Source organism: Palaemon carinicauda, chromosome 38, assembly GCF_036898095.1.
Source record: "Palaemon carinicauda isolate YSFRI2023 chromosome 38, ASM3689809v2, whole genome shotgun sequence".
Lineage (NCBI taxonomy): Eukaryota > Metazoa > Arthropoda > Malacostraca > Decapoda > Palaemonidae > Palaemon > Palaemon carinicauda.
Window position 1 is genome coordinate 4,373,646 of NC_090762.1, and position 13,160 is coordinate 4,386,805.

The 13,160-nt window shown below is 41.4% G+C and overlaps 1 protein-coding gene across 2 annotated transcripts in view; it reads left to right on the top strand.

Moving 5' to 3' along the window:
* The first annotated feature begins 272 nt into the window (after positions 1–272).
* The window catches only part of LOC137630386 (uncharacterized), a 44,013-nt gene continuing 31,125 nt past the window's right edge, over positions 273–13,160 (top strand). For both annotated transcript variants that reach the window (XM_068361834.1, XM_068361833.1), the window contains exons 1-2: positions 273–482; positions 4,509–4,618. In XM_068361834.1, the coding sequence (XP_068217935.1) occupies positions 4,526–4,618 (93 nt within the window). In that variant the 5' untranslated portion in view covers positions 273–482; positions 4,509–4,525. The remainder of the gene's footprint in view (positions 483–4,508; positions 4,619–13,160) is intronic.

Consider the following 13,160-nt stretch of genomic DNA (forward strand, 5'->3'; position numbering starts at 1 on the left):
TATAAAAATCTCCAAACTCATAAAATATCCCCAAAACAACCTAAAAATCCCCATTTCCACAAATATGTTCTCCTCTGTCTTGATCACGCAGGCTTTACTAAAATAGAAATGACTCAATATACTTCATATAAGCGCAAGCAAATTAATTGCAACAATATAAAAGTTTACTCGTCTTTTTTTCTTCATAGAAATCTGAACAGAATATCCCCATCAGACACCCAAAATCCCAAACTCTAGGGATAAATTCCCATACCTGGCAACACTGGTGTCGTGTCACCTCAGAAGTTGCTGATCTGGAGGCGGAAGGGCGTACGAAAGTGGACCGACTCTGGGGAGGGCGTGTTAAACCTGTCATTGGCCTCAGATAAGACCTACCTTTACGGCGAAGCAGACGGCCGGAATCTGTCAGATTCAGTGGAGGTGAAGAAGATTTCGACGGGCTTCCTGGCTTAAAAGACGAACTCTTTTATTGAGAAAGTTTGGTGAGAACCGTTAGATTATATGTTTTGTATTCGGTTTTGGAATAAATTCAGGTGGATTTTAGAATTTTTAGGCCTGAAATGTGGCTGGGAAAACACCGGCTGTTCTGGATGGCCACCTTGTTCAGCTTCTGGAAGAGAAAGTTCATAGTAGTTCATATAGACCTTTATATAGTCACCTAAGCTACCTTTGCTGTCGTAAAAATTGATTTCTGTATCGAGTTTTGACGTATTTTAACCCCGTGATTGACAGGTATTAAGAAACTTCATATTTTCTATTTGGATATTCAAATCTGTAGCCTAACAGGTGTTTGCGTTATGTCAGGCCTAGAATTAACCGAGTTTCAAATGTATGTTTTGGCCTACGGTATTTTAGCTTTTTCAGCCCACCCTGTTAAATTCATTGAGGTTAATGAACTGGTATTCCTATTTGTTACTGATGAAATACTCATGTTTCTGTATTGCTCTTTACCTCGGTAATATCTGCTTTTGTTCTATCTTAACTCATGTTTCTGTATTGCTCTTTACCTCAGTAATATCTGTTTTTGTTCTATCTTAACTCATGTTTCTGTATTGCTCTTTACCTTACTAATATCTGCTTTTGTTCTTATTTAATCTCATTATATTGCATAGGCATTGGTTACCAAGGGATTGCTATGATGCATTAATCGGAACTTTTGTTCATTGACGTTAGCCTATTCAGAAGAAGCCCATTTGGTACAGCCTACCTTTACCTCTTGCTTTGTCAAATCTGCATATGAAATTGCATAACCAATAACCCTATTGTAGAAAATGAAAAGTGTTCCTGGTAAAGTTAGAGGTGTTTTGAACCTCTTTGATGACAATAGCTGTTGGAAAGCCATATTTTTCACCTTTTAATAATGTTCAATAACCTAGATTTTGAGGCTGAAACTTTATCAAACATGTGACCTAACCCAAGGTTCCTTACCTATTCTAAGAAATCTGTTCTTACTCAAAGTGAGAAAGGGCTATGTCCCCCTTCCGATCCCCATAGTATTCTGTATCCTTACATTAAGGTAGATTGTATCCTTGTGTAGGCTTTCCTTAAGAAATATAGCACTGCAGGTGTATCATCTTGTGCCACTCATCCTTATAACTTGAGAAATACGGTTTTCTGACATCAAAATTCGGGGTAGTTTGTAGCGCTACGGCCAAACGTCCTAATTTGCTTATTATCGAGCCGACTGTTATCTTGTATAGAATAAAAACGTTTGGAAATGGTCTACGGATCTTAAATATGTGCTTGTAAGGGGGGTCCGGGGTAAGGACACGGCTTTTAGCATAGGTTAGGTGGGCTTTTTAAGTTAGCTTCTCCCGTCGTACTCGTAGGTAAGGAAACTGTTGTGTAAGGGCGAAGCCCCCCTGGGTAAGAATACGGCCTTTAACATAGGGTAGGTGGGTTTTTTAAGTTAGCTTCTCCCGCCAAAATCGTTTTTAGTACGACGGCCACAGTTCAGAATATTCCCATTTTCTATGAATGAAAACGGATCTGGCCGTCACTCTACAAAGGCTCCCAAAATTGTTCCAAACACCTATAAATACACCAATTACGCCTTATTTTCTACAAAATGGTAATGGGCGTACATTTTGGAGTATCACAACAGCGACTTCCTTCCAGGTAAAAAACATTAAAGAACAGTTTAAAGATGCGGGAGGTAGCAGCTCTCATGAAGACGTTATAGATGGTTGGCTAAATAAGTCACATGACTATGAATACGTCCCTGAATGGTCACTTGTAAGGTAATTGGAAAGCATGACTGGGTTCTAATGGTCTAGAAAAGGGGAAATTAATGAGAAGGCGACGGAAATGGGTATTTTTTCATAACAGATTCAATATCTAGATTATTAATTTCCGATTGATTGAGTTGGATTTATCTGGCATCCTGATATTGATTTCTGAGCACATTTTGCAGTATATTTTTTTTTAAATTGCTCTAACAGCCTTAATTTTTGTCATAGAGAGGTCAGGTTGGTCTCATTCTCTTGGAAAATGCCTGAATTTTCTCAAAAAATTATCAAAAATATGAAAAAAAAAAAAATTTTATAGCATTTTTTTGCAAGGACGTACCGGTACGTCCATGGGGGTAAAGGGATGGCTTTTGTGAAACATACCAGTTTGTCCTTTGGGGATAAAAGGGTTAAAAGTGTATGACGATCTCTTACTAAAGTTCCAGTCTCGTAACTTAATATTAACCACCTGCACTTGAGCCAATGTGTTTTAGCTGCTACCATGTCATATTTTGTAATTTCCATCAAGGTGGGCTAAATATTTAGCAATGCTTTAGTTTGTTAGTTGTAGGAAGGACAAGACCAGAGATTTCCAGGAAAATGCCATTGTCGATAGCGACGTACAGTTCACAGGATCATCCTTCTGTAACCCAGTTTATTTGATGAATCCTGTATTTTCGGTACGTGGAGTGTGGTGGTTTTTACGCTTTCAAGATATGGACTGTTGACAATGTTTTTTTTTTAGCAGGATTTCCACCGCACAGTAATTTATTAGACGTCAAATCTATGCTGTGAGTGTTTTGGTGTAACAGTTGAAATTATGAAAATGATCAACATTTCAGAATTGTAGATACAGTTTCATAGAATAAATGCTTGAATTATGGACAACTCTGTTAGATATATACCTGTTAGAGTATCTCAAATACTGAATAGGGCTGAGTATTGAACACTTTAATATAAATAAAGTGCTGGCAGCCCATAAATATTTACTTCTGACCAACGGTACCCTGTCCCCATTGGCATAGTACTGTACCGTCAGTGGACCTAGCATTTTGCACTGTTGAGCATTACAATACAATTTTTTAGTGTTTGTTAACTATAAGGTGCAACTGCCAGGCTTTCACTAGGTTGCATTTTAGTGCTAAAGGGCCTTCCCAACTCGGGCCATATTCATAATTCTGTTAAATTTATGAGTGGTAAATATGTATTATGATGCTGATAAATTACCGTGAAATGCTACAATACGACCTCCTTGGGTGTGGATTTGATTTTACAATGTTGAATATTTGGTACAAATGTAGAAAAATTGCTTTTAACCTCCCTTCCCCTAAAAAAAGAAATCTAGTTATTATATTTGGGATTGTTATCCTACGCAGTACTCTAGAAGTTTTATTCCAGCTGTTCCTAATCGGGTAGTTGAATCAGTAGAACTTCAAAAGTTCAAATTTGGAGCAAATGCTTTCTTGTTGACCAGGCGGACAAGAGTCTTTTTATAGTTTATATATGACATATTTGTTTTTGACGTTAATAGTTTATATATGACATCTGTTTTGACGTTGTTACTTTTTTTTCGATTGATTTATTGTTAATTTATTCTCTTCATTTATTTATTTCCTTATTTCCTTTCCTCACTGGGCTATTTTTTCCTGTTGGACCCCCTGGGCTTATAGCACTTTGCTTTTCCAACTAGGGTAGTAGCTTGGATAGTAATAATAATAATAATAATACTACAACGATATAAGATATACAGTACGGTCATTTTTTGTTCTGAACAGTATATTACAGTACAGTACCTGCTAATAAGTTTTAAATCCTTGAGGTTTGATAACCAATGCAGTATTTTTAAATTTCTGAAGTACTTCGCTGTTTGTGAGGCACTGACGAGTCTTTTATGTAGGAATTGTTAAAAGGTGCAAATTGTTGCAGGTTCAAGTTTAAAGAATTGAAATGCGATATGAAAAGAGAACGAAGGAGCCAATTAAAGCTATTATTACTAGACAAATTATAACATTAGATGGAATAACGGATGCTACAAACTGAAGGGCTTTGACAGGGAAAGTAAGCCAGTGCATATAGGGAAAAGAAAAAGTCATAAATTATGTTTAAAATAGAGATGAGAATTAAAACTTATAAAATATATAGTATTCCAAACTTAAGTTTTCTGGAATATCAACTTTGTTTGTAGATACAGTATTCACACATCTATAAATACTCGTGTGAATTGTAACACTGCTGGTTGTAGGTATTTCAGTTGAATTAATTAGTACTGTCTCTTTTCAGATTTTACTACAGGCAACATGGCGAGATATAGGAAGTTACCCGAAAACTACTTCAAATTTGTCAATCCAATTATTGTCTCTCTAATTGGTGTTCTAATGTATCTTTTGTTGGTAAGTATTGAGACCTTTTTGAAATAATTATTACAATATGTAAGGATTAGTTTTATATTTTTATTACTATGTAGGATAATCTGTCGCAAATTGTGTGATAAGGACGAAACTTGTCTTGACAACAAGTAGACATTGTTGACATTCTCAATTTATTATTTATCGGTGAACTCTTATACTGTAGTTTATATTTTGGAAATGTTGAAACATTCCTTTTCCAATATTAAACTTACCCGATAATCATGTAGCTGTCAACTCCGTTGCCCGACAGAATTCTACGGGAGGGATACGCCAGCTATCACTATACTAGAAGGGGGTGTACTCACAAGCGCCACCTGTGGCCAGGTACTACAGAACTTGTTGTTGACGCCACCTCACTTTTTCCTCTGTCGTGCTTCCGGCAAGACGTTCTTGGATACGCTTATGATTTTGGAGTATTGTTCACGGTTTGGTGAAGTATTTCTCTAAAATTTGCAGCTATTCGCTATACTAGAAACTTCTATATTAGCTTAGTTAGCTTTTGGAATTAATTTAATTATGGTGACGAAGAGAGTATGAACTCTCTTTCACCTTTAAATGGCCGACCCTTCCCTTAGACGGAAGTGTTGGTGTCTAAGAGAGTATAGACTCTCTTTCTTAATTTTGCTTAACAAAAGTTATAGATTTATTTTATATCTCTCCGCCTTTTATAGGCCTCTTCGATTAACTTCCTTTTATTATAAAATTATTAAAATTAATTTTTATATATTCGACCTTTCCTAATGGTAGGCGGTCTTTTCTTGTACCGAAGTTAATTAACATTGAGCCCGTCATTTCGGTTTTACCTGTTAACATATTATGCTATTTTAATGTTTTTGAAAGAATTTCTTTGATAGTCTCGTACTGTTTTCAAAGTTGAACTAACGTTTTGTTTTGTCTCTGCAGTTGTTGACGTTTCAGAACGTTCAACTTGCGCTCTATCGTTACGATAGAGAGAGAATTTTCACGGTGTCACGTTGCAGTAAGAGTAACCGTGTCTAGCGTTTTGTTCATTCTTTCTTAACTTAATGGTTTTAATTCTACAAAGGAACTTTTCATTTTGGGAAATATTTTCCTTTAACAATAATATGTGTTAACGATATATATGATTGGGCTCTTCTCTCAGGTTCTAAGTCAAGAGAGAGAGAGAGAGATAGAGACGGAGGGAGAAAGAGGAGGATAAACGTTTCGTTCAAGCGAGTAACGTTGTTATCGTTTTTGCTCTTCTCCCTAGTCTCTTTAGGGGAAGAAGGTAAACGTTTCTAGAGTTTTTCTTGTTCTCAAGCTTTATGCGGTGAGAGATTTTAAACGTAGTTTATTTGATCTAGTGTTTAGTCTCTTTCCAGCCACTGAATTATTTATCTTTCATTAGATTTTTCTGTTACATTGTAATTCTGTTTTCGCAATTACTAACTTTTGAGAAAGGATAGAATTGCGTGTTTCAGGTACAAACCACTTAAAGTTTCGAGTTCAGTGAAATAAGTGCAAACAGAAAATCAAAAGTGATAAGTGATTAGCGCAAAGTGTGTCAGTGTTGTGCGTGAGGGTACTTCTGTGCGTGCCAGTCGTCCTCCCAGTCCGGGACCTCTTGCAAGCTCCCAAGCCCAGGGGAGAAGCAATGTCGAAGGGCAAAAGGGTTCGGCAGGCCTTGATCGGCGCACAGAAGTATCCTCGGTGGTTGCGGGCGTGTCTTAAGAGACCGTCACTCCCACCCGCAGACGATTGAGCCCTTATTTTGCTCGTCTGCAGAAGAAATTTCGGGGAGAAAACGCTAGTCTCAGGTCTCAAGACCTCTTAAACGTAAAGTCCAGACCTATGCCAGGCGTACGAAGTTAGAGTTCAACAACCCGGATGCAGTCATTGGGTTAGCTCTGACTCTCCTCAGTCTCAGGTGACTGCACACCTCCTCAGAGAGGTAAGGCGATGCCACAACAGACCTTATCGTCTGTTGATCCCAAGACGACTTTGCTGCAGTCCATGCAGTCGCAGCTTGGGGTCTTAATGCGTGAGTTTCAGGCTGAGAAGGTTACACCTCCTCCTGCGAACGCTCCGCCTCTCCGCAGTCCAGTTTGCCAGGCGTACGAAGTTGAGGTTCCTCAGGCTACCTTACCGCGTTCTGAGTTGCCAGTTACCAGCGGTGTGCAGCAACCTCCGCCTCCTCCTGCGAGAGCTCCGCCTCACCGCAGTCCAGTCTGCCAGGCGTACGAAGTTGAGGTTCCTCAGGCTACCTTACCGCGTTCTGAGTTGCCAGTTACCAGCGTTGTGCAGCAACCTTAACCTTCCTTAAGGCAACCTCAGCAATGGGAGCAGGAGTCTTATGCCTTACTTCCTCCGCTTCCGCTTGCGGTTCCACCAGCGAGGCAACAATCTCTTGAGGTACGACAACCTCTTCCATCAATGAGGCAGCCACCTCAGCACTCGCTGCAGCTTAGGCTAGCTCCTCAGGAACCTCAACTCGCGAGACAAGAACTGCGTTCTGCGCAGCCGCTATCTCAACTCTCGCAGCTCACACCTCAGGAACCTTAACTCGTTCCTCAGGAACCTGCTACTGCGCATCCGCAACCCTTACAGCAAGCGCAACTCTTGAGGCAGCAACCTCATGCTATGAGTCAGCCACCTCAACGCATGCATCTGCCACTTTCTCCTCAACTTGAGAAATAACAAATGACAATAATAACACCTCATTACTTTCATAACTTGCATTTGTAATCATATACATGTATGCCTACACAAACATTATGATAATGGAGGTTATTTGTCTTACTTATATAAAAATATATATGTATTCCTTGCAATATATTTTTAACAATATCGCAAAATATGGCAAAAATATCTTCAAAACAAAATGAATCATGAGTTATGAATGTAAGGTAAATATTATGTTGATATTAAAACCCCATGCAAGCATGCATGAAGCACTCTAGCACTGGTCATGGAATTTCTGAGAAATGTTAAACGCCATGCAACACGCTCTGCTTACCTTACAGCATGCTCTACATACAGCATGCTCTGCATACAGCATGCTCTGCATACAGCATGCTCTGCATACAACATGCTCTGCATACAGCATGCTCTGCATTCAGCATGCTCTGCATACAACATGCTCTACATACAGCATGCTCTGCATACAACATGCTCTGCATACAGCATGCTCTGCATTCAGCATGCTCTGCATACAACATGCTCTGCATACAGCATGCTCTGCATACAACATGCTCTACATACAGCATGCTCTGCATACAGCATGCTCTGCATACAACATGCTCTGCATACCTTACCGCATGCTTCTCAGTCATACATCTTTGGTTGTTGCCAACTCACTAGACTGTCAAGCAGTTTCATAATGTTGCCTTCTAGTCTGCTGCTTTTGCACCATTGAAACCCTCACTGAGAGAACTTAACTTTTCTCGGATATCGTCCCTGTAGATGAGAAAGTGCTTTTCTCCCTCCTTCTGATATTCCCTTGAGGACTCTGTCATTTGGAGAGGAGCCTTTAGCTGCGTAGCCTCCTATGGACTTTTATTTAAGCATAACATGCTTCCAGGGAAGGTAATGGTTTCACTTCAGTCACTAACCCCGTCTGTTACCACACCTGCTCCCATAGACCTTGAGCTGTGTTGCAAGACATGCAGTCCAAGCTTAGTCCTTGTTAAAGGATTTTTTGTTTACGGAGTCAGTGTGTCACTGGGAAGACGTTCAACAACCAGCAGAAGTGACTTGTTGTGACGCAGTGCGGCAACCTCAGCAACCCGATAAGGAGTTGTCTGTACGACCCAGACAGTCTAGACAGCTTCGGGTTGTCACTGTACTTCCTCGCTTCCCCATGGTTGACAGTTCACAGACTGTGCAGCAGTACCATGATCTTGTGTCCGGCTCCGTCAGACGACTGGCTTTTAAGAGCTCCCACAAGTCGTCGCTGTCTGGAGATTCTCAGATGGACTATGGATCTGACCAAGGAACTGGGCCTCCTGGTCAATTTTGAGGAGTCTCAGCTCATCCCATCCCAGACCATTGTCTCCCTGGGTATGGATCTTCAGAGTCGAGCTTTTCGGGCTTTTCCGTCGGCCCCAAGGATCTTCCAAGCCCTAGAATGCATCCAGAGCATGCTGAGAAGGAACCGATGCTCAGTCAGGTAGTGGATGAGTCTAACAGGGACACTTTCATCGCTGGCCCTGTTCATCGTGTTAGGGAGAATCCACCTCCCCCCCTTCAGTATCATTTAGCTGTTCACTGGATAAAGGACATGACGCTAGAGACGGTCTCAGTTCCTGTTTCCGAAGAGAGGAGGTCTTCTCTCGCGTGGTGTAAGAACAGCTTTCTTCTCAAGGAAGTCTACCTTTGGCTGTTCAGAAACCCGACCGCCGTCTCCTCTCGGACACATCAGACACGGGCTGGGGTGCGACTTTGGACGGACAGGAATGATCGAGAACATGGAATCAGGAGCAAAGGACACTTCACATCAATTGCAGGAGTTGTTGGCGGTTCTTCTGGCCTTGATAAACTTCAAGTCCCTCCAGCTTAACAAAGTGGTGGAGGTGGACTCTGACAACACCACAGCCCTGGCTTACACCTTCAAGCAGGGAGGGACTCTTTCGTGAAGTTGTTCTAGATCGCAAGGGACCTCCTCATCTGGTCTAAAGATCGAAAGCTCACGCTTGTAACGAGGTTCATTCAGGGCGGTATGAATGTCATGGCAGATCACCTCAGCCGGAAGGGTCAGGTCATCCCCACAGAGTGGACCCTTCACAAGAATGTTTGCAGCAGACTTTGGGCCCTGTGGGGTCAGCCAACCATAGATCTGTTCGCTACCTCGATAACCTAGAGACTCCTATTGTATTGTTCTCCGATTCCAGACCCAGCAGCAGTTCACGTGGATGCTTTTCTGCTGGATTGGTTCCATCTCGACCTGTATGCATTCCCGCCGTTCAAGATTGTCAACAGGGTACTTCAGAAGTTCTCCTCTCGCAAAGGGACACGGCTGACGTTGGTTGGCTCCGCTCTGGCCCGCGAGAGAATGTTTCTTAGAGGTACTGCAATGGCTGGTCGACATTCCCAGGACTCTTCCTCTAGGAGTGAACCTTCTACGTCTACCTCACGTAAAGAAGGTACACCCGAACCTCCACGCTCTTCGTCTGACTGCCTTCAGACTTTCGAAAGACTCTCAAGAGCTAGGGGCTTTTCGAAGGAGGCAGCCAGAGCGATTGCCAAAGCAAGGAGAACATCCACTCTCAGAATCTATCAGTCTCTAGGGGAAGTCTTCCGTAGCTGGTACAAGACCAATGCAGTTTCCTCAACCAGTACCACTGTAACCCAGATTGCTGACTTCCTGTTATATCTAAGGAAAGTAAGATCCCTTTCAGCTCCTACGATCAAGGGTTACAGAAGTATGTTGGCAGCGGTTTTCCGCCACAGAGGCTTGGATCTTTCCACCAACAAAGATCTACAGGACCTCCCTAGGTCTTTTGAGACCTCAAAGGAACGTCGGTTGTCCACTCCAGGCTGGAATCTAGACGTGGTCCTAAGGTTCCTTATGTCATCAAGATTTGAACCTCTCCAATCAGCCTCTTTTTAGGACCTCACATTAAAAACTCTTTTCCTCGTGTGCTTGACAACAGCTAAAAGAGTAAGTGAGATCCACGCCTTCAGCAGGATCATTGTTTTCACATCTGAAACGGCTACATGTTCCTTGCAGCTCGGTTTTTGCTAAACGAGCTTCCTTCACGTCCTTGGCCTAAGTCGTTCGAGATCCCAAGCCTGTCCAACTTGGTGGGGAATGAACTGGAGAGAGTACTTTGCCCAGTTAGAGCTCTTAGGTACTATCTAAAAAGGTCTTAACCTTTACAAGGACAATCAGAAGCCTTATAGTGTGCTATCAAGAAACCTTCTTTTCCAAGTTCTAAGAACTCAGTTTCTTACTATTCAGGCTTCTGATTAGAGAAACACATTCTCATCTGAAGGAAGAAGACCTTGCTTTGCTGAAGGTAAGGACACATGAAGTGGGAGCTGTGGCTACTTCAGTGGCCTTCAAACAGAGCCATTCTCTGCAGAGTGTTATGGATGCAACCTATTGGAGAAGCAAGTCAGTGTTCGCATCATTCTATCTCAAAGATGTCCAGTCTCTTTACGAGTACTGCTACACCCTGGGACCATTCGTAGCAACGAATGCAGTAGTAGGCGAGGGCTCAGCCACTACATTCCCATAATCCCATAACCTTTTAACCTTTCTCTTGAATACTTTTTATGGGTTGTACGGTCGGCTAAGAAGCCTTCCACATCCTTGTTGATTTGGCGGGTGGTCAATTCTTTCTTGAGAAGCGCCGAGGTTAAAGGTTGTGATGAGGTCCTTTAGTATGGGTTGCAGCCCTGTATACTTTAGCACCTTTGAGTTGATTCAGCCTTCCAAGAGGAACGCTGCGCTCAGTAAGGAAGACGATCTTATTAAAGGCAGAGTAACGGTTCAAGTCGACTTCCTTACCAGGTACTTATTATTTCATTGTTATTGTGGATAACTGATTATATGAAATACGGGATACTTAGCTATCCTTTAGTCTTGTACACTGGTTTTTCACCCACCCCCCTGGGTGTGAATCAGCTACATGATTATCGGGTAAGTTTAATATTGGAAAATGTTATTTTCATTAGTAAAATAAATTTTTGAATATACTTACCCGATAATCATGATTTAATTGACCCACCCTTCCTCCCCATAGAGAACCAGTGGACCGAGGAAAAAGTGAGGTGGCGTCAACAACAAGTTCTGTAGTACCTGGCCACAGGTGGCGCTTGTGAGTACACCCCCTTCTAGTATAGTGATAGCTGGCGTATCCCTCCCGTAGAATTCTGTCGGGCAACGGAGTTGACAGCTACATGATTATCGGGTAAGTATATTCAAAAATTTATTTTACTAATGAAAATAACATATTACAGTACAAGTATTTACAATTAGTGATGATTAAATCTCATTACAAAGGAGCAATTATTGTGGTACAGTACTTTATTTGGAAGACTCTTGGGGAGATGGCAAAACAAAAATATTCCTACGCTTATACAAATCTTTGTCCTTCAGCAGGAGTATGTACAGTATTCGTGTAATTAGAACTTGGCTGTTATGATTTATAATGTGTTGCTAGTTACTGGCGGGTGATGGGAAAGCCCCGACCTTCTACAATTATATTGAGTAATTACTTTGTTTTCAGCTGCCATACAATACTGTCATATTTTTGAAACCCTCAACTGGCTGTTTTAATTATTCTAGTTTATGCATGAGTTGTCAAGGGTCTTGTAGTTTCCTGATAACTATGATAGTTTTATGTACAATACCTGCCAAGAGACATTTTCATTCTTTGTTAACAGCATTCCTACTGTTTACTCCCTTGCAACCTTATGCTACTGTAGAGATGATAGTGCACATCGTAACTGAGTAATAAAACTTTATTACTGCTGCGATAGGAGAACTTAAAGTTATTCCTTCACGTTTGCTGCACTTTCATCTCTTAGTGCTAAAACCGTATCAACTCTCTCATCAGTCTTAGAGTATACTTTTGTGACTCCTACTGTTTCTCTCCCCTTGTTAGAGACACTGTTGCCCAATCCTTCATTGAGGATGAAGGAAAATACGACAAGCGTATGTGCTTCTTTGCTCTGGCCTGTTTTCATGCCCCCATTAGCGTTCTACAACCCAGTTGGAAAAGCAGGAAGTTACAAACCCAGAGGCTCCAGCAGGGGAAATAGCCCAGTGTGGAAAGGAAAATAGAATATTTTAACAAGAGTAACAACATTAAAATAAATATCTCCTATGTAATCTATCAGAACTTTAACAAAACATGAGGAGGAGAAATGAGATAGAATAGTGTACCCTCAAGCAAGAGAACTAACCCAAGATAGTGGAAGACCATGGTACAGAGGCTATGGCACTACCCACGACTAGAGAACAATGGTTTGATTTTGGAATGTCCTCCCAGAAGAGCTGCTTACCATAGCTAAAGTCTCTATTCTACTCTTACCAAGAGGAAAGTGGCCACTGAACAATTAGTGCTCTAAGCCCTTGATTGAAGAAGAATTGTTTGGTAATCTGTGTTGTTAGGTGTATGAGGACAGAGGAGAATATGTAAAGATTAGGCCAGACTGTTTAGTGTGGATGTGTATAGGCAATGGGAAAATGAACTGTAACCAGAGAGAAGGATCCAATGCAGTACCTTCTGACCTGTCGAAAGACCCCATAACTCTTTTGGTGGTATCTCAATGGGTGGCTGGTGCACATTAGTATGCTACTTTAGTACTTTATATGCTTTTTTCTGTTCAAGATCGTGCTTCTACTGGAGTGCTACCTATCCTGTTCACGATGGTTCGTTCCACTTGCTAATGATTGCTTGCTCCTATTAGATCGCAATTTGATTTGTTCGCAGTCACGCGCCCTTAAGGGAACGCAATTGCTCTCTCCTAAAGGAGTGACCTTTGCGTCAATAGGCGTAGTAGGAGTTGAGGATGAAAGGAGTGCCACGTTTCCTGCGCACAATGTTGAGTTTCT